The sequence below is a fragment of the Xyrauchen texanus genome, chromosome 1 (assembly GCF_025860055.1).
Source record: "Xyrauchen texanus isolate HMW12.3.18 chromosome 1, RBS_HiC_50CHRs, whole genome shotgun sequence".
Lineage (NCBI taxonomy): Eukaryota > Metazoa > Chordata > Actinopteri > Cypriniformes > Catostomidae > Xyrauchen > Xyrauchen texanus.
The window spans coordinates 14,242,116-14,263,742 of record NC_068276.1 but is presented as its reverse complement, the minus strand read 5'-3'; the positions used below and the strand labels follow the sequence as shown (position 1 = coordinate 14,263,742).

The window sequence follows — 21,627 nt, the reverse complement described above, 5'->3', positions numbered from 1 at the left end:
CGTACGGCACATTTCAGAGGCTTTCTCTTCCTTAAATACACTTATCCATCTGTGTGGTATTCCTGGTTGCAGTCCCTATCTCTCTGCTTCTGATGGCCACGATCGCTGCCTCGCGTACCATGGCCATAATCACATTGAGGCAGCGTTCGTGGATGCTCATTGCGAGAACATGACCATGGCAATGTTGCAATCGCGGCTTTCCTTCTTCCGGGGTAAAGCCACTCCAGCCCCCGAACCCCCTCGCACCAGGCCATGTCGGTTGATGCCGGAGGCGATTTGGGGGCTCCAATGGGCGCGGCTCCACCGGGTAATCCCTCGCGGACCGCCCATACCCCAGCATGCTTGTTTGAACTGGTCGATTCGGAGTCAGGCAGCTCGCCTCAGTGCCAGCTTAATGTCTCTTTCGGAGCTTGCGAGCAGAATGAGGTTTCGATAGCAGCATCGGAGAGCGCGTTGTTGATGTCGGATACCGAGGACTCGACTGGGCTGCCACCTTCGGGTATTCCCGCCCAGTCTGAGGCCAATGCAGAGCTGACCACCATGCTTGCCCGGGCCTGCGAGTGTTGGGCTGGAGTGGAACCCTCCACCCGCCCCTGAAGCTCACGGTTTGATGATTGGTCCCTGGGTTCCAGGCTCTCCTGCAAGTACACCTGGCCAAGGCACTGGAAAGAGCTGCATGAGGGTAGTCCTGATCCCGATGTGATGCAGGAGCTGCATTCAGAGACTGACCACGCCCTCCGGGAACGAAGGTCATGGCGCGGGCACTCGGGCAGCCGATGTCCACCTTGATGGTCCAGGAGCGCCGGGCAGAGCTCTAGACACTCTGAGCAGCTCTTTGTCTGCTTTGGTGGACAGCGGAAAGGGAACGTTGTCTCCAAACAGAGACTTGCCCATGGATGCCATTGCATCGGCATACCAGACCTGAAAAGTCTGAGACCCTGACTCAGCTCCTCAGCCAAAATACTCTGTGGAGAGAAAACAGCGACTGGCACCTTTATAATAGATGCTCCCATTATAGATACCCATTTGTCCGGGGGAGTGCCATTTTTTGGGGGCTCCCAAAAGCGACCCCTAGTGTCACTACATCGACACAACGTTGCATTCCCTCCATCAGGCTGGTTACAACAGTAACCAAGTCATTTTTCAGAGCAACAGTATTTACAATGTTAACATAGTATAAATGATTTCAGTCATCTAATTCAAAAATTCATTTTGATCAGGGACACGTGACATGTTTATAGTCTGTTCTATTAGGAGATTGGGGAATTTAAAGTCAAAATAAAGTCAAAATTGACCAGATATTTATCCTAATACACATTCCTGATGTTATTGTTCATGATCAGTGGCGTTTGGTGTTTTATGGTAAGTATTTTTTGTTTGTTGTTTTATTGTTTGGTTTGCTTGTTTTGTTTACATGTACTTTCATGTTTGAGCATTTGCTGAAAGTGCAATATAATGTAATCATGTTATTATTATTATTGTCATTATTACTGGTAGTAACTCAGTCAATTGCATGACAGTGTCATATGCTGTCAACATGGCAGTGCCCGTTAGAGGGCGACCCACTCCATGTGAAATTAAACAGCTTTTATTGGTTTTCTGATTTGACTGGAGTCTTCATTGTGTGTACATTCCTTTCAACATATTTATAAAAAATACTATTCATGTCTTTATGTGTGAAACTTTAAATTTACAAAAACTTAGTGCACATTTAACTCTGTATGTCTGTGTATTTTCTAGTAGTAGCAAGTATCCATACTTGCTCTGCAGCAGTAGCAACTGCGGATCTACCACGTCAAAACCAATATGTTAATCTTATTAATATGTCTTACCAACATTGACATGCTAAATGTTTCAGAGAGTTGCCATGACTGAAATAAAGTAATAGTCAAATAGCTATTTAGCCATTGTTTTAGTTATGTTGTGTGTAGGTAATGCAACCTTTTCTAAAATCTTAACTTTAATGCTGGTTAATGCTAATGTGAATTCGACCTCCACATCCCAGTCACCATACTGTATTGTTTCACAGCAAATATAGGCAAAAAAGATATAGCCTGATCTGGGACAAAATTGACTGCAAACTCAATTCTGGTATGGAACACCCATTATATATGATGTAATCCATTCCTGATAGATAAAATCCTGCCAAACATTTAATAACCTATTTCACTCATAAATAAGTCACGAAAAAAAAATGGGTTACGAATGTAGTTTCATTATGACTTTAAAAATAAATTATGGTTCCAAGTTTATGAGGCATATTGCTTTGTTGGTATTGAGTGCAGGCATTATTGTCATTTGGGTGACTCCTGTGTGAAAGTTCACCGGACTGAAAAACAGATACACCAGAAGTTCATCTAAAACATGCCTACCAAAAAAACACTCTGTGGAGGTGAGGGCATGATCCAGCGTTCATCTGGAAAGAGAGTAAGTGGTAAGGGTTCTCACCGTCTTTCTCTTTCTGTGTTTGCAGTGAGAGACGGGGGAAATAACGGGGGCCAGACCTCAGAGAGTGAGACGTGTGCATGTGTTTTGATTGCCTGGCCCTCAATGATAGATTGAAGCTTCTCCTTAATTGTTTTGTGCATTAACATAAAGAGGTATTCTTGAGTTGGAATCTCAATCTAACACTTTATGGTATAACACATGATCACTAGGGCATCAAAACTCATACACTGGATAACAGTGTGTCTCAATAAATATTTACATGGCTTTGATAGAGGAATCACACAAGATAAAAATACGAAAGATAAAAACAACACATTTTGGTTACAAAAACTATTGTTCTGCAAAAAAATACAGCAAAGCCTCCTCTGCTGACCGAAACATCTCAGGACAATTCATAAATTGGATTTTGAACACTGTAAAAATGTGGATCCTAAAACAATAAATGACTAAATACTGTCCCTCTCACATATACAATATAGCTGTCTTTGCATTTCATTTGTCTTTTTCAGAGACACCGCTGTGATCACAGCCTTCACATTGTTTGCTGGCTGTACATAGCAGAATACATCAGTGCCCATGTTGACAGAAACAGACTTTTTGAGATTTCCTTTGAACTAGTTGTGGTGCTAAGTCACCCAGCTGTCTGTTCTTATGCGTTTGATGGATGGATCTTCCTGGTCCTCTGTCCCTGGTGATATTCTAGTACCTTGTCCTGGGGTAGCAGTGACCAACTGAAAGTCCACTCGCTGGTCCTCACGGTCGCTACTCTCATATGAACTACCAGAGGAGCTGAAGCTCTCCGCAGGAGAACGACCCACTTCATGTCTGGAGTTGGGCAGCTGCATAGTGTGGATGGAGGTGTAGATACAGTGGGCTGCATGTTCTCTAGGTAGGGAGATGGGCTCTGTTTTGATGGTGATGGAGCTGCTGGAGGGGTCAGAGGCCTGTGTGCCTCTGGAAAAAGAATGGCCAGATCAGCCATGTAATTTGTGTCTCAAAGGAATTGTTCACTTAAAAATACAAATTAAGTGATAATTTACTCGTCCTCATTTTGATTAGAAAACTAGAAAAGACTTGGAACAAAGTGCATGAGTAATATGGACAACTTCAATGGAGCTTTTCTGTCCTTTTGGAGCTAGAAAGTATGTATGAAGTCATTTTTATTTGTAAAGCGCTTTTTACAACATACATCATTTCAAACCAGATTTACAGAACATTGTGTTGTAATAATGTCTTAAAGTCCTCATTGAGCATATTAAATGAAAAGCGTGTTTGAAATATATATATATATATATTTTTTTAAGTATTTGTCTTTAGGCCCCCAGTAAGCACTGTGGCAAGGAAACCATCTTCATCAGATATTAATTAATTGAGAAAAATAATCTTGGGAGAAACCAGGCACAGCTTGGAGACAGCATGAATATAATGCCAATATTAGTTATCTACAGTATGTGTAATGTGTTATCTACATCATCTTTCACTACTGTACAAAAGAGCTGCCTGGACATTCGGCTAAATATCTCCATTTGTGCTCCATGAAAAAAAAAAAAAGCATGCATGTTTTGAACGAAAGGAGGTTGAGCAAACTGACAGAATTGTCATTTTTGAGTGAACTGTTCCTTTAATACTTAAATGCATGCTCATTACGGATCATAATGTGACAACACTCTTCTAGATCTCCTCTTTGTCTCACCTCTGAGTATTGAACCCTGGCTGACCATGCTGACTATGTTGCCGTGACAACCCTGATGCGATGCCCTCTGGTGAACTGAAGCTGTATAAGGTACTGGGCTCTGGACTGTTCAATTCATAATCTGTAAGAAAAGAAAAAAAGAGAGCTGTAAAACAATGTTGTCAGCTGAAAAATTATCAATTGCTGTATGGGTGTGTGGTGGGCTGCTTACCTGTATTGAATGATGAGGTCATGGCTGAGTACACAAGGTCCTGGGGAGGCAGACTGGGTGTTGTCACGGAAACCACCGGCGTGCTCAGTGATTTACTGGACTGGGTGTTGTTTATTCTCTAAGGTTTAAATCAGCAATAAAGTGTTAATGGGATAGTTCACACAAAAATGAAAATTCTCTCATCATTTACTCACGTTCATGCTATCCCAGATGTGTGTGGCTTTCTTTCTTCAGCAGAATACAAATAAAGATTTTTTAGAAGAATATCTCAGCTCTTTTGGTTCTCACAATGCAAGCAAATTGTGACCATGAATCTCCAAATATAACATAAAGGCATCATAAAAGTAATCTATAAGATTCCAGTGATTCAATCCATATCTTCAGAAGCAATACGACAGGTTTAGTGGATATGTGGATTAGAAACATTAGAAACATATAAAAGTAATTTTTTTCTTTTTGACTAGCCCCGACCATATGCACGAAGATTGCAATAACTCCAAAAATAAAGTGAAAAAGTGGAAGTGAAAGTTAAAGATTAATAGTAAAATTACTTAAATATTTATATTTTTTCACCCACACTTATCATATCTCTTCAGAAGACATGAATTTAACCATTGGAGTCATATGGATTACTTTTATGCTGCCTTTATATGCTTTTTGGAGATACAAAGGTCTGGTCACCATTCACTAGCATTGTACGGACCTAAAGAGCTGAGATATTCTTCTAAAAATGTGTGTTCTGCAGAAGAAAGAAAGTCATACACATCTGGGATGGCATGAGGGTGAGTAAAATGAGGAGAATTTTAATTTTTGGGTGAACTATCCCTAGTATTAAGGAAACAATATACATATATTTGTAAGGATTAATTGATTTACAATTCATTTTATAACGAGTATTTTCAATATCATTAAATATGTGTTTTCTCACAAACTGTATGTGAAGTTTGTTAGGATTTAAATAACAAAAACAGAAAAAATACTGTTCAAAATGGAGACAAAATGTATTTGCATACTTCACACTTTCCGTGTGAAAACGGCGCCCTCAGACCAATATTAGAGCTCAGGGTTTTGAACAAGGTGCTCGCAAAAAGACCGTTCAAAATGCTTACAATCAGGAAACTCCTCGCGCATGTGCGCCAGGGGGACTGGTTTATTTCTCTCGATCTGAAAGATGCCTACTTTCAGATTCAGATAAATCCCCATCACAGGCCATTCTTGAGATTCGCCTTCGACGGCCAGGTTTATCAATACACCGTCCTTCCGTTCGGCCTGTCTTTAGCACCCCGTACTTTCACGAAGTGCATGGATGCGGCGCTCGCACCCCTGCGGAGTCAGGGCTTGCGAATTCTGAACTATTTGGACGATTGGCTGATTTTGGCACAGTCAAATACGGAGCTTCTGTCTCACAGGACAGTTCTCCTCAGTTATCTGAACAGTTTGGGTCTTGCAGTCAATTGGACCAAGAGCTCACTACAGCCCAGTCAGGCAATTTCCTTCCTTGGAATAGAACTAGACTCCATGGCGATGACAGCTCGCTTATCTACACAGCGCGCACCGTGTTCAGCGACTAGCCGCGTCCTTTCAGATGAACAGCCTCACGCCTCTGAAAAAATTTCAGAGAATGCTAGGTTACATGGCCTCAGCCGCAGCAGTACTTCAGCTGGGTTTACTGCACATGTGCCCGCTTCAGCATTGGCTAACCACCCGCGCGTCTCGCCGGGCTTGGGCCACGGGCCGCCAGCCGATCAGAGTGACTCAGACCTGTATCTCAGCTCTGCAGCCCTGGGCAGTGGCCGAATGGTATCAGCGGGGAGTGACGATGGGAGCTGTATCTCGCCGAAAAGTCATCTTGACAGACGCGTCCAACACGGGCTGGGGCGCGGTCTGCGAGGGCTCTCCGGTTTTTGGCCTATGGTCAGTTCAGGAAAAGCTCCTTCACATAAATTGTCTGGAAATGATAGCGGTCGAGTACGCGCTCGTGCGCTTCCTCCCGGTCATTCAGGGTCACCACGTCCTGGTCCGTTCGGACAACAGATCTGTGGTATCCTATCTAAACCATCAGGGCGGTGTCAGATCCAGAAACCTCTTCCATCTGACAAAACGCATACTTAGTTGGTCCCAGTGCCACCTGCACTCGCTGAGGGCGACGCACATGCCAGGCCACCTGAACGACGGCCCAGACAGACTGTCCAGAGACAATATTTCCCCAGGGGAATGGTCCCTGCACGCTCAAACAGTCCAGAAGTTATGGAGCATATTCGGCAGAGCAGAGATAGACCTCTTTGCATCAGAAGAGAACTCTCACTGCCCAGTATTTTTCTCGAAAAGCGAGGACGCGCTGGCCCAGGACTGGCCCAACCGCCTGCTTTACGCCTTCCCTCCCGTCTCGCTATTGCCACAGGTAATGCAGAGGATCAGGAAACACGTCACTCGGTGCTCCTCATAGCCCCGCTGGGAGAATCAGACATGGTTCCCGGAGCTTACGCAGCTGTCACTGACAGCCCCGTGGCCCATTCCAGTGAGAGCAGATCTCCTCTCTCAAGCTCGCGGCACGATCTGGTATCCCCACCCAGAGGCTGGGCGCTGCACGTGGGTGATCAACGACTACCCGTCGCTTTGCCATAAGGAGTAATAAACACTATCATACATGCTAGAGCCCCTTCCACGAGAAGACTCTATGCGTCCAAATGGTCTGTGTTTTCAAAATGGTGCACCGACAGAGACCTGGACCCACGGACATGTGGGGTGTCGTCGCTGCTCGTGTTTTTACAAGAGCTGCTGGATAAGGGCAGATCCCCATCCACGCTCAAAGTGTGCGTGGCGGCCGTCGCGGCGTTCGCTGAACCCCTGCACGGCCAGTCACTGGGAAAAACGAGCTGGTCATCCGCTTCCTCAGGGGAGCTAGAAGGATGAACCCCGCGCCCCCATCGGTTCCTATCTGGGATCTTTCCGTAGTTCTCGAAGCTATGAAAGCCCCCTTTCGAACCGCTTCAATCCGTGGATTTGAAATACCTTTCACTCAAAACCGTTTTTCTAACTGCCCTGTCATCAGTTAAACGTGTGGGAGACCTTCACGCTGTCTGTCAGCGCTGCGTGTCTTGAGTTTGGACCAAGTGACTCCAAGGTCATTTTAAAGCCTAGACACGGCTATGTCCCCAAGGTGATCGGTACTCCTTTCAGAGCACAAATCATTTCCCTATCGGCGCTGCCAGCATCCGATAGCGAACGCGACGCCAATCTCCTTTGCCCAGTCAGAGCACTGAGATTGTATACTGCGCGCTCCGCCTCTTTCAGACGCTCTGAGCAGCTTCTCGTTTCGTTCGGAGGGCGCACCAAAGGTTTCGCCGCCTCGAAACAGACACTGTCTAGATGGATAGTGGACGCTATTGCTGCCGCGTACGCGTCAAAAGACCTACCATGCCAGTTAGGCATTAGGGCTCACTCCACTAGAGGTATGGCCTCCTCGTGGGCATGGTCCAGCGGGATTTCCATTCACGACATGTGTGGCAGCGGGCTGGGCTTCCCCCTCCACCTTTGTCAGATTTTACAATCTGGAAGTGCCCGCTCTGTAGGCAAAACTACTAGTGGTTTAATATGCTACAGCTCCCTGGTGAGCTGCACTGACGGGACACATTCCACACAGACCGGCACCGCCGCTCTGTCTTTCCCTTCCCACTATGTGCTTATGTATTACACACACACTGGCCCGCACTCTTGCCGGCCAAATATTATTCCCCCACTCACAAGGGTTCCTCCAGGTCCCCCCACCCCCGGGGCTCATGCAGTGGATGCTTGGCGCGCACGGCGTTGACAATGGGTTCCCGTAGCGTAAGCTAGCTTACGCATATGCAGAGAACCTCTCGTGAAGAGAACGAATCAGTTACCTAACGTAACCTCGGTTCTCTCTAGATGAGGGAACGAGTATTGCGTAGCCGGCCGTGCTCGCGCCCACGGCGATTTTCGCTTCATTCAATGAAAACCAGGGTTCCAGCCTACTGAACTTACGCTTATATGCACTCTAGCCACGGCCATTCTGGCGGGCTTTGATACAGTGACGGCGCTGGCCTGTCATTGGACGCGAGTTCACTCAAGTTCGTCTATAGGCTGCAGCAGTTGCCGCAGAGCAACCAATGAGCTCGCTAGCTAGCCCGCTCAAGGTATGCAGCTGCTGCACTGCGTTGATAATGGATACAAAATTAAGGATAATTTTTTGGCTTCAATATCTCAGAAAAGATGAATCTTTCCCGTAGCGTAAGCTAGCTTACGCAATACTCGTTCCCTCATCTAGAGAGAACCGAGGTTACGTTAGGTAACCGATTTGTTTTACTGCATAGATTGTAGCGACACTGTAATCAGACCGCAGGCGACAACTGCGCGTCCCGGGGGGGCGGGGAGGGTGAAAGCGAGGCTCGAGGGAGAGGCTCCGGTGAGGTAGTCGCTTCTAACACCTGTTCCGGCAGCCTTTGGGAGCGGCGCTTCTTTCTGCGCGGCGAAACGAAAGGCGGCGCGGCGGCTTCAGTTTTGAGTGCTTCAAGTCGAGCCCGCAGGGTCGACATCGGAAGCTCCTCGCAGAGGTCGCATCCGCCGTCAGCGAGGGCGAGCTCTGCATGTTTCAGTCCCAGGCAGAGAGCGCAGATGAGGTGGCGGTCTCCGGCGCTGAGAGGGGCGCGGCATGAGGCGCAGGTGGTGCGAGGCATCTTTAAAAAGACGCTCGTTGCTCTTTTTGTGAAGTTCGCTGAGGAACTAGCTTGCTCAAAGGATACGTCGCCGGATGGCGTTGCTCGCAGGATGGCTTAAGGTGGCGAAGTCGGCCGGCTTCTTCGAGCGCTGTCCAAGCTTGCTAGATGCCCCTCGAACGGCGACGCGGCTTCTGCAGTTCAGAGATGCGAAGAGCTTCACTGAATAGATGAAAATCAGGGTTCCAGCCTAAGAACTTACGCTTATATGCAATCTAGCCACGCCCATTCTGGCGGGCTTTGATACAGTGACGGTGCGGGCGCCTGTCATTGGACGCGAGTTCACTCAAGTTCATCTATAGGCTGCAGCAGTTGCCGCAGAGCAACCAATGAGCTCGCTAGCTAGCCCGCTCAAGGTATGCAGCTGCTGCACTGCGTTGACAATGGATACAAAATTAAGGATAATTTTTTGGCTTCAATATCTCAGAAAAGATGAATCTTTCCCGTAGCGTAAGCTAGCTTACGCAATACGAGAGAACCTCTCGTAAGAGAACTGCAGTCTGATTACAGTGTCGCTGCAATCTATGCAGTAAAACTGCAGTCTGATTACAGTGTCGCTACAATCTATGCAGTAAAACTGCTATCTATGCTGTACAGTGTCGCTACAATCTATGCAGTAAAACTGCAGTCTGATTACAGTATCGCTGCAATCTATGCAGTAAAACTGCAGTCTGATTACAGTATCGCTGCAATCTATGCAGTAAAACTGCAGTCTGATTACAGTATCGCTGTGATCTATGCAGTAAAACTGCAGTCTGATTACAGTATCGCTACAATCTATGCAGCAAAACTGCAGTCTGATTACAGTATCGCTGCAATCTATGCAGTAAAACTGCAGTCTGATTATAGTGTCGCTGCAATCTATGCAGTAAATCTGCAGTCTGATTACAGTGTCGCTGCAATCTATGCAGTAAAACTGCAGTCTGATTACAGTATCGCTGCAATCTATGCAGTACAGTGTCGCTACAATCTATGCAGTAAAACTGCAGTCTGATTACAGTATCGCTACAATCTATGCAGTAAAACTGCAGACTGAAACTGCTGTCTGATTACAGTATCTCTGCAATCTATGCAGTAAATCTGCAGTCTGATTACAGTATCGCTACAATCTATGCAGTAAAACTGCAGTCTGATTAAAGTATCGCTGCAATCTATGCAGTAAATCTGCAGTCTGATTACAGTATCACTGCAATCTATGCAATAAATCTGCAGTCTGATTACAGTGTCGCTGCAATCTATGCAGTAAATCTGCAGTCTGATTACAGTGTCGCTGCAATCTATGCAGTAAAACTGTAGTCTGATTACAGTATCGCTGCAATCTATGCAGTACAGTGTCGCTACAATCTATGCAGTAAAACTGCAGTCTGATTACAGTATCGCTACAATCTATGCAGTAAAACTGCAGACTGAAACTGCTGTCTAATTACAGTATCGCTGCAATCTATCCAGTAAAACTGCAGTCTGATTACAGTATCGCTGCAATCTATGCAGTAAAACTGCAGTCTGATTAAAGTATCGCTGCAATCTATGCAATAAATCTGCAGTCTGATTACAGTATCGCTGCAATCTATGCAGCAAAACTCCAGTCTGATTACAGTATCGCTGCAAGCTATGCAGCAAAACTGCAGTCTGATTACAGTATCGCTGCAATCTATGCAGCAAAACTGCAGTCTGATTACAGTATCGCTGCAATCTATGCAGCAAAACTGCAGTCTGATTACAGTATCGCTGCAATCTATGCAGTAAAACTGCAGTGTGATTACAGTATCGCTGCAATCTATGAATTAAATCTGTAGTCTGATTACAGTATCGCTGCAATCTATGCAGTAAAACTGCAGTCTGATTACAGTATCGCTGCAATCTATGAATTAAATCTGTAGTCTGATTACAGTATCGCTGCAATCTATGCAGTAAAACTGCAGTCTGATTACAGTATCGCTGCAATCTATGAATTAAATCTGTAGTCTGATTACAGTATCGCTGCAATCTATTAATTAAATCTGTAGTCTGATTACAGTATCGCTACAATCTATGCAGCAAAACTGCAGTCTGATTGCAATCTTTGCAATAAATCTGCAGTCTGATTACGGTATCGCTACAATCTATGCATCAAAACTGCAGTCTGATTACAATATCGCTGCAATCTATGAAATAAATCTGCAGTCTGATTACAGTATCGCTGCAATCTATGAATTAAATCTGTAGTCTGATTGCAGTATCCCACAGGTCCAGGTGTGTGCCACAACAAATTCTAAAATGTATTTTTTTAATAGGAAAAGGGCCCTAACAAATTTACGGTCAGGGGGCCCAGAATACCTTACTATGGATGTTATTAAGAAAAGCATAACAGGAGCTACAGTGATTGACACTAGGCGATTAAAATACATCAGAAATAAGGAAAAGATTGACAGCCTCTCTGTGATGTTGCATTTTTATGAGGGAAAAATGCCAGAAAGCATGTTTATAGGAGTTGTGTGTTCCACAGTAAGGCCATATATACCTCTCCCACTGAGATGTTATAAGTGTCAAAAATATGGTCATGTGGTGACTGTATGTAAAGGAAAGCATCGTTGTGCAAGATGTGGCAGAGATAATGAGTATAGGAAGTGTGAGGAAAGAGTGAAACCTAAGTGTTGCAACTGTGGGGGAAAACATAGTGCTGGATATGGAGGATGTCAGGTAAGAAAGAATACTGTCAAAATACAAAATGTTAAGGCAATGGAGGGATTGTCTTATGTGTCTTATTTTTGTTCAAGAATCTTGGTTGAAATCTCACTTAAATTTTGTGGTTCAAGGGTATTAAGCAGTATGTAAGGATAGGAATAATGGTAAGGGTGGTGGAGTAGAGACTTTCATTAAACAATGAGTAGGATTTAGGGTGGTAGAAGTGGTGGAGGTATGGACAAGAGTAATTAAACAAGAGTGTAAGAGTGATACATTTTTATAATCCATGTGATAGACTAAAAAAAACGTAATACAAAAAATGAGGGGTCAGGGCAACTTCAAATGGTGTGATGCATTGATTTTAACACACATAGTACTTTATGGGGCAGTGCACCTAATGGATACATTGTGAAAGAAATATTAGATTGCAATGGCCTAGTGTGCTTAAACGATGGAAGAGCAACAAGGATAGAAGAAGCTCGGGGGCACAATTCGGCAATAGATTTAACAATTGTGTCATAAAGTCTGGCTAGATAAAGCACATGAGATGTACTAGACCAAAGTACTTTGGGTAGTGATCATTACCCCATCAGATGCAGAATAGGGATAGAAGTGGAATAATGTCTAGAAGAGAAAATTCCTAGTGGAAATTTAAAACGTTTTGTGATAATTTTAAAGAATTAAGTGAAACTAAGATGTTAGGAATGAGAAATAATATAGAGGAGTTACATTAAAAGAAATTCTCTGTAGCACAGCTGAAGAGATAATCAGGAGAAAGTCAGGGGAGAGGAGAAAGAAGGCTGTGGCGTTGTGGACAGAGAAATGCAGTGAGGTCATTACAATCAGAAATGGAGCACTGAGAAAGGTAAAGAAAACTCTGTGAACTCAGACAGTTGTTAGAAAAGTAATTTGGGCTGCTAAAAGAGATTACTGGAGACAATTTTGAGATGAAATCGGTGAAAATGTAGACATAAGTGAATTGTGGGGCATGATTAGGAAGATGAGAGGGATTCAAATACACAGGAGTATACATGTAATAATAGACAGGAATAAATATATAATTTCTGACAGTGAAAAAGCAGAGATCTTGGTAAAAGCCAAGAGCTGTGTACCTTGTTAAGGTACACAGCAATAGTAATATATCATAGGACATGAAAACACAAAGAGAACAAATTATGAGAGACAATTCTGATATCCTGGTCCAAAGAAGGCCTTCTGGATGCATTTTGGATGTAAATTTTGCATTGTATGAACTGAAGAAGGTATTGTCAGGGGTAAGATATACATTTCCAGGAAAAGATGACATATGCAATGAAATGATAAAGCATTTATCAGATGTATCGTTGAATACTATTTTACATCTTTGAATAAAGTATGGGAGATAGAAAAGCTTCCCTCTTCTTGGAAACATGGAGTGATTATTCCTATAGCTAACCATTCTATAGCAGCTAATTATAGACCAATTGCTTTAACATCTAACTTATGTAAAATAATGGAATGAATGGTATAGCTAGATTAAATGATATGGTAGGATTTATTTGTGTCCACATCAAAGTGGTTTTAGGAAAGGTCACAACACAATGGATTCTATTATATGTTTAGAGTCTGAAATCAGAAAGGCATTAATTAATAAAGAAGTGTTAGTGGGAATGTTTTTCAATGTAGAAAAAGCTTATGATATGCTGTGGAAGGAGGGACTTTAAATTAAATTGGACAGAATTGGTATTAAAGGGAGGTTATATAATTGGATCATGGATTTCTTTATTTGGTCAAACTATACAGGTCAGGGTTGGATCATGCTATTCAAAGATACACTTATTAGATAACGGCACTCAAGGCAGTTTATGTAGCCCAATCCTGTTCAATATTATGATAAATAATATCTACTCTAAGATAGGACAAGGGATAGGGAAATCCCTATTTGCAGATTATGGAGCACTGTGGAAAAGAGGACAGATACCATATGTACCATATGTGGAAAGAAGCTTGCAGATTGGGGTTGAAGAAGGTTGAAGCAAATAAATGGGGCTTTCAGTAGAAACAAAATGCAAGTCAAGTTTCAAAGTTTGAGTTCAAAGAAGAAGAAAACTCATTAGAACAAGTTTCAATGATTAGGTTTTTGGGGGTGTGGATGGATTAAAATCTTAAATTAGCTTTTCATATAAAGAAAATATTAGACAAATGCAAAAAAGAATACAAATTTTCTATCGGTTTGAGGTCAGGGCCTTGTGATGGCCACTCCAATACCTTGACTCTGTTGTCCTTAAAGGGTAACTAAACCCTAAACCAACTTTTTTTAGTTAATGATCTGTAAGAATGGGGCTTTATTAGTACTGGTCATTGATTCAAGTAATTTTTTTGACATTTATGTATAAAGTGTTTTAATTCTACAATATATGGTGTAAAAACGTCTGAGTGCTGCCCTCTTCAGGTTGAACGGTGGCTACTGCAGTTGAATTTTCCTATTGGCTGTTTGCGGTACTTCGTGACGTAACCGGTGACAGCTGACGTAAGCAGGTTCCAGCTCACCACGCCCTTGGTACAAGCTACCACACCCATGGCAGTATAAAAACCATCACGTTTCGTCAAAACCACTGTAGCGAGTCAGGAGTTGGAATTGCGAGTATTGAAAACAATCAGGATAGAGTATTTTAGCATCTATTTAGCATAGCATTTATATAGTTATTTAGATTATTTTGTGTAGTCTAGGTAGTTAATTAGCATATTTGTTAGTGTAGTATTGTTAGAAGCATAGTTAGTTAGTAGCATAGTATTGCGTCAGTTAGGATAGCTTCAAGTTAGCGTAGATTATCTGTATTTAGTACAGTGGTCAGGATGGTACGTAGGTGTAGTGTTGCTGGTTGCAACAGCACTGCTGGACTGTATAGCTTTCCAGCAGACTTGGAAATTAGAGCCAGTGGTTGCATGTCCTTGGCCTGGAAGACCATGAGTTCCCGCCTAGAGCTGTAGGAGTGTGCAAACTGCATTTTACGCGGGATTGCTTCTCCAACGCAATGGAGGTGGAAATGGGCTTCTCCAAACAGCTTCAGCTGAAAAGCGACGCAGTGCCAAACGCTGCTCCTCCTGCATGGACTCCACCACCGCAGCGGCGTCTTGAGGTGAGTGATCATATATATTTGAATCACAATTTATGGTTAGGCTAAAGTTAATCCTCTGGGGTAGACAAACGCGCCGGCGCATTTGCTGGATTTTTTCACATAGCGGCAAAATATGAATATGCCTACAGAGCGCGCGCTATTGACATCAACTCGATAAAACTCATCAGATTCATGTATATGTCGTCTTGCGACCGTGTGAGGTATAATAATAACATAATAGTAATACTCCTGGAGAAAATTACCACTCCAGTCACTCTCCATTTTAGAGTCTGACAGCAGCTGTCAATTAATCCGTCACTACGGGTCTCAGGTGCACCCCCCCGCTCAGCCCAGCCCTCGTTTCGTCCCCTCTATCCCCGCTGGTGTCTGCCCACTTTGCCAGCATTTTTCAAATATTGCTAGTGGGTGGAGTCAGACTCTGAGCAGGGGTTTAGTTACCCTTTAAGCCATTTTGCCACAACTTTGGAGGTATGCTTGGGGTCATTGTACATTTGGAAGACCCATTTGCGACCGAGCTTTAACTTCATTGCTGATGTCTTAAGATGTTGCTTCAATATATCCACATACGTTTCCTTCCTCATGATGCCATCAATTTTGTGAAGTCCACCAGTCCCTCCTGTAGCAAAGCACCCCACAACATGATGCTTCCACCCCCATGCTTCACGGTTGGGATGGTGTTCTTCGGCCTGAAAGCCTCACCCTTTCAATCAACAAAATGATGGTCATTATGGCCAAACAGTTACATTTTTGTTTCATTATACCAGAGGACATTTATAGAAAAAGATCTTTGTCCCCATGTGCATTTGCAAACTGTTTTTGGAGCAGTGGCTTCTTCCTTCCTGAGTAGACTTTCAGGTTATGTCGATATAGACACATTGTACTGTGGATATAGATACTTGTCAACATGTTTCCTCCAGCATCTTCACAAGGTCCTTTGCTGTTGTTCTGGGATTGATTTGCACTTTTTGCCCCAAACTACATTCATCTCTAGTAGACAGAATGTGTCTCTTTCCTGAATGGTAAGATGGCTGCGTGGTCCCATGGTGTTTATACTTGAGTACTATTGTTTGTACAGATGAACCTGGTACCTCCAAGCATTTAAAAATTGCTCTCAAGGATGAACCAGACTGGTGGAGGTCCACAATTGTTTTTCTGAGGTCTTGGCATATTTCTTTTGATTTTCCCATGATGCCAAGCAGAGGCACTGAGTTTGAAGGTAGGCCTTAAAATACATCCACAGGTACACCTCCAATTCAGTACACCTCCTATCAGAAGCTAATTGTCTAAAGGCTTGAAAGAAAATAAGCTGCTTAAAAGCACAGTTAACTTAGTGTATGTAATCATCTAACCGACTGTAATTGTGATATAGTCAATTACAAAAGAATCTGTCTGTAAACAATTGTTGGAAAAATTACTATATTCATGCACAAAGCAGATGTCCTAAATGACTTGCCAAATCTATAGTTTGCTAATATTAAATCTGTGGAGTGGTTAAAAAACGAGTTTTAGTGACTTTAGTGTATGTCAACTTCTGACGTCAACTGTCAAACTAAAGTTAGGGTTGGTGGCTCAGCGGTTAAGGCTCTGGGTTACTGACCAAAAGGTCAGGGGTTCAAGCCCCAGCACTGCCAAGATACCACTGTTGGTCCCTTAAGCAAGGCCCTTGACCCTATCTGCCCCAGGGGTGCTGTTTCATGGCTGACCCTGCGCTCTGATCCTAGCTTAGTTGGGATATGTGAAAACAACTGCATTTCATTGGCTCTGTACTCTGCACAATGACAATAAAGTTGAATCTTAATATTCAGGTGGCGTATTGGGCATACCTTCCTTAACCATTCTCTTTTTGTCTTTGGGACAAGTGAATCTGAGTGTTGTGCACAGTGTGGCCTCCCGGAGACAGTTGAACATGTGCTGATTTATTGCTCCGCATATGAGAGGGAAAACGTATTCCAAAATGCACTGAAAGACCCAAGTGTACACAATGCTCTGTTAAGATATTTAATGGAAACAGGCTTGTTTGGTAGGATTTAGTTTCTTGGGGTTTGTTTAGTTTTTTCCCTTTCGTGGATATGCACAATTAGCTGGTTTGCCAACCACTATAAAATGAAAAAGAAGTTTGAGATGCTTTTGGTGTGAAGATTTCCTCTTCATCTCCTTTGCCCTATTTTGAGGAATATGTTTTCTGAAGCTCAATGAAAGTACTTTGTAATTGTATTTATTTGTTTGCTTTATCCCCTGTACAATTAGCATTTTCATGGATTTAGTTGTTAGCATATGGTCTTTGTTTGTTTTGTGTTTATGCACAGAGGTTATTTATTTATTTTGATTTTTTTGTCGTTGGTATGACTCTTCATTGGCTACCACTCTTATGGGCCTTTGAGCAAATCTTGGATTCATGAGTAATACCTTGGACTACTGCTTGCATTGCTGCTTTGATTATTGCTTGGATTTTTGCTTGGATTATTGCTTGTATTGCTGCTTGAATTACTTCTTGGGCTAAGTAATTTTCTACTCTTTTTGTTTTCACAATTTTGTCATGCAAAAAGACAGGGCAACTGCTATTCGGCCTTTGAAGCCTGTCCTGGAATCTAATGACTATTGGGACTATATAGGGATTTGAGGGTTTATGGGGATTGTGTTGGGCCTACTCTGCTGTGTTACAATTTGTGTTGAAACTGAGGGTAAAAATACAAGTGACTTACTAAAACTTGGATGTTGTCCCTCCCTTATTTCTTATGTTCATTTACTCAAGTTTAGTAAGCATTACAACGCACTGGTTGGAATAGGGCAGAACCTTTGCGATGTGTCAGAATCGACATACTGTGTCAGCAATCAAAGTGGTTAAATTTTTTTAATTTTTTAATGAATTTTTTTGTGCAAACTAAGCCACATTCAAGAAACTCATTGGCAACAGCCAGTGTTTTCTCTGCACCTCGTTGCACTTTTGTCTTACCAGACTATTCGGATAAAGTATCATTATGTCGCCAGCGCTAAAAGCAAAACATGACGCACTGCTTTTCATGTGGAGTTCAAAGCAGCGCGAATCATGTGAATATGACTTCACGATTGATGAGGTAAAGTGGACAGCCACATCCTGTTAGATGATTAAGATTGTGCAGGATGAAGGTTTACCAGATTCAGTGTGCACTGAAACCTACTATATGTTCTTTCAATTTGTCTATTTCCTATGTAGACATTTATATCTTTACAAAATGAGACTTTATTTTGAAAATATTAATAAAACATTATTGTTACATATTGTTTTGTTTTCTAAGTAACAAGAAAGAAGTATATTTAAAGTCATATTTCAGCACTTTCACAATTTATGTTGTGAATTCAATATTTTAATTGACTTACAGAACTAGTTTGCTGTCATTGGTCAAGTTTTTAAGTAAACCGTAGAACAGCAAATGTATGAAGTGTAGAAGTTACTTACACAGACTCCCGTTCAAAATGCTCACGCAGAAACAGATTCTTACCTGCATTTGACAGCTAGATTGGTTCGTGGCGGTAGACCTGAAGGACGCGTACTTCCATGTCTCCATTCTGCCTCGATACTGACCCTTCCTACGGTTTGCATTCGACGGCCAGGTGTATCAGTATAAGGTCCTCCCTTTCGGCCTGTCCCTGTCCCCTCGCGTCTTCACAAAGATCGCAGAGGCAGCTCTTAAGGGAAGTGGGCACCTGCATACTCAACTACCTAGATGACTGGCTCATCCTGGCTCACTCTCGAGAGTTATTGTGCGCTCACAGGGACCAGGTGCTCAGGCACCTTAGCCTTCTAGGGCTTCAGGTCAACTGGGAAAAGAGCAAGCTCGTCCCGGTTCACAGCATCTCTTTTCTCGGCATGGAGTTAGACTCAGTCTCAATAACGTCTCACCAATGAGCGCACTCAGTCAGTGCTCAGGTACCTTGCTCTCTTCGAGCCCGGCACAGCGGTTCCTCTAAAACAATTCCAGAGGCTCCTGGGGCGTCCTCAGCCGTGGCCGCGCTGCTCGGGTTGATGTATATGAGACCACTTCAGCACTGGCTGCAGACTCGAGTCCCGAGATGAGCATGGCGCCACGGCACATATCGTGTGACAATCACCCCTTCTTGCCGTCAGACTTTCAACCCTTGGACAGACCTCTGCTTTCTGCAGACCGGAGTCCCCTTAAAGCAGGTGTCCAGACGTGTCGTGGTAACCACAGACACCTCTCAATAGGGTTGGGGCACCGTGTGCAACAGGCATGCTGCCGCTGGCCCTTGGAAAGGACCCCGGCAGCGTCGGCACATCAACTGCCTAGAGTTGTTGGCTGTATCTCTTGCCCTACGGAGGTTTCTCCCACTAATCCGGGGCAAGCACGTCTTGATCCGTTCAGACAGCACCGCGACAGTAGCGTACATGTATCGCCAAGGCGGCGTGCGCTCTCGTCATATGTCACAACTCGCCCGCCATCTCCTCCTTTGGAGTCAGCCGTGACTCAGGTCGCTGCGCACCACTCACATCCCTAGCAACCGCAACATGACAGCGGACGCGCTGTCGTGGCAGGTTTCACCCAGCGGAGAGTGGACCAATTCGGCAAGGCACAGACAGATCTCTTTGCCTCCCAAGACAACTCCCACTGCCTGCTCTGGTACTCCCTTACAGGAGCTCCTCTCGGGACAGACGCGCTGGCACACAGCTCTCCCCGGGGGCTGCGCAAGTACGCATTTCCCCCAGTGAGCCTTCTTGCTGTGCAAGATCAGGGAGGACGAGGAACAGGTCATCCTGGTGGCCCCTTACTGGCCAACCAGTGCCTGGTTTTCGGATCTTACGCTCCTCGTGACAGCACCTCCCTTGAAAATTCCCCTGAGGAAGGACCTTCTCTCTCAGGGACGGGGCACCCTCTGGCACCCGCTCCCAGACCTCTGGAATCTCCACGTCTGGCCCCTGGATGGGATGCGGAAGATTTAGTGGATCTACCACCTGCAGTCGTAGACACGATCAACCAAGCCAGAGCTCCCTCCACCAGGCAACTTTACACCCTAAAGTGACGCTTATTCGTGAACTGATGTTCTACCTGAGCCGAAGACCCGCAGAGGTGCGCAGTTCCGTCAGTGCATTCATTCCTGCAGGAGAGGCTGGAGGGGAGGCTGCCCCCCTCTACCTTGAAGGTGTATGTAGCTGCTATCGCGGCCCACCACGACGCAGTAGATGGAAAGTCCCTAGGTAAGCACGACTTGATTATCAGGTTCCTGAAAGGCGCCTGGAGACTGAACCCTCCCCGACCTAGCCTATTCCCCTCCTGGAATCTCTCAGTGGTCCTCTCGGGCCTCCAGAGACCCCCCTTCGAGCCGCTTGATTCAGTTGAGCTCAAGGCCCTCTCCCTGAAGACGGCCCTCCTGGTACGTGCTTTGCATATATATTTGGACCGCACGCAGAGCTTTAGATGTTCTGAGCAGCTCTTTGTCTGCTTTCCTTTCCACCGTCCCCAAACAGAGGTTTGCTCACTGGGTCGTTGATTCTATTTCTTTAGCCTATCACACCCAGGCCGTGCCCGCCCCCTTGCAGGTTCGAGCACACTCTACGAGAAGTGTGGCATCCTCATGGGCACTGGCCCATGGCACCTCCTTAGCAGACATCTGCAGAGCAACGGGCTTTTACAATCTCAGGGTTGAGTCGGTCTCGTCCCGTGTTTTGTCAGGTCCGAGCCGGTAGAACTCGTTAACGTGGCACAACCGACCAGGTGTTCCGCCTGCACACAGCGCCCTTCACCAAGTTTATCCAGTGTGCCTTCTATCCCAGGTTAGCCACTAAGCATCGCTCCCTGGATGTTCTCCTCCCTAGCCTTCTGGCCTGCGAATTCAGTGGAGCAATTTGCATCCAGACCCACTACGAGTCACAGGTGCTCTATACTGGGGTCGGGCTCCACGGGCTTAGTTCCCTTTCCAGGCAAACTCCCTGTGATGTGTTCCCCGCGGTATGGTCCCCCTGTCGGCGGACCTGCATTTCCCACGGGCAGCCCCGCTTCCCCGGTTGCCGTACTTGTAGAGTCCCCCCTCATTAGGCTGGACCTACCACTGCCCTCAGGGGGAACAGGTTTTCTATACTGCAGTACATATTTGTTAATTTGGACACAGTATTCCTGCAGTTTCAAATACTGCAGTAATACTGTGTCCAATTTACCACACTTGTACTACAGTTAAAAAACTGTAGTTATTTTTTGAAAGGGTCGACTAACTTAAGATAGTTCGGTGACCATACTAGTTAGGTGCACTACACCTGTGGTTACTCTGCTAGGACATATGTGTGGAGGAACTGATTTTATACAAATCACCTTGATCCAAGTGGGTTAAAATAGCAAAACATGGCTAATAACGGTGAAGTAAGTTTGGTCTAGCATCAAAAGGTCTAGCATCATTTGGTTGGATATTTTGTTATGTAATACAATGGTATTCATATATTTTTCAGTGTGACTTGAGAATCCAAATACATTTTTGACAATTTAGATTTTTTTAATTCAATAAAGCTGTACTTGTAAACTGAGTTTCACTTTAATAACAGGTTTAAGTATATGATTTTGACTGTAATGTGGCATTGAACCACTAGAGGGCCTAACTTAATGTGGATGAGATTAACTATAAAGGGATAATTCACCCAAAAATGTAATTCTCTTATCTTTTACTCACACTCATCCCATCACAGATGTGTATGACTTGTATGTGTCTTTCTTTCAGATGTGAAAGTGAAACTAAACGGGCACTACATGTGACTTTCAGATGTAAAATTGAGCG

The 21,627-nt window shown here is 44.2% G+C and overlaps 1 protein-coding gene across 1 annotated transcript in view; it reads right to left on the bottom strand.

Annotated features, from left to right (window-relative positions):
* Window positions 1-2,662: 2,662 nt before the first annotated feature.
* LOC127649599 (myocyte-specific enhancer factor 2A-like) overlaps window positions 2,663-21,627 on the bottom strand; it is a 46,207-nt gene continuing 27,242 nt past the window's right edge. Inside the window, exons 8-10 of the mRNA XM_052134790.1 lie at window positions 4,353-4,470; window positions 4,142-4,262; window positions 2,663-3,402 (exon numbers count right to left, since the gene is read on the bottom strand). Coding sequence (XP_051990750.1) covers window positions 3,075-3,402; window positions 4,142-4,262; window positions 4,353-4,470 — 567 coding nt within the window. The 3' untranslated portion in view covers window positions 2,663-3,074. The remainder of the gene's footprint in view (window positions 3,403-4,141; window positions 4,263-4,352; window positions 4,471-21,627) is intronic.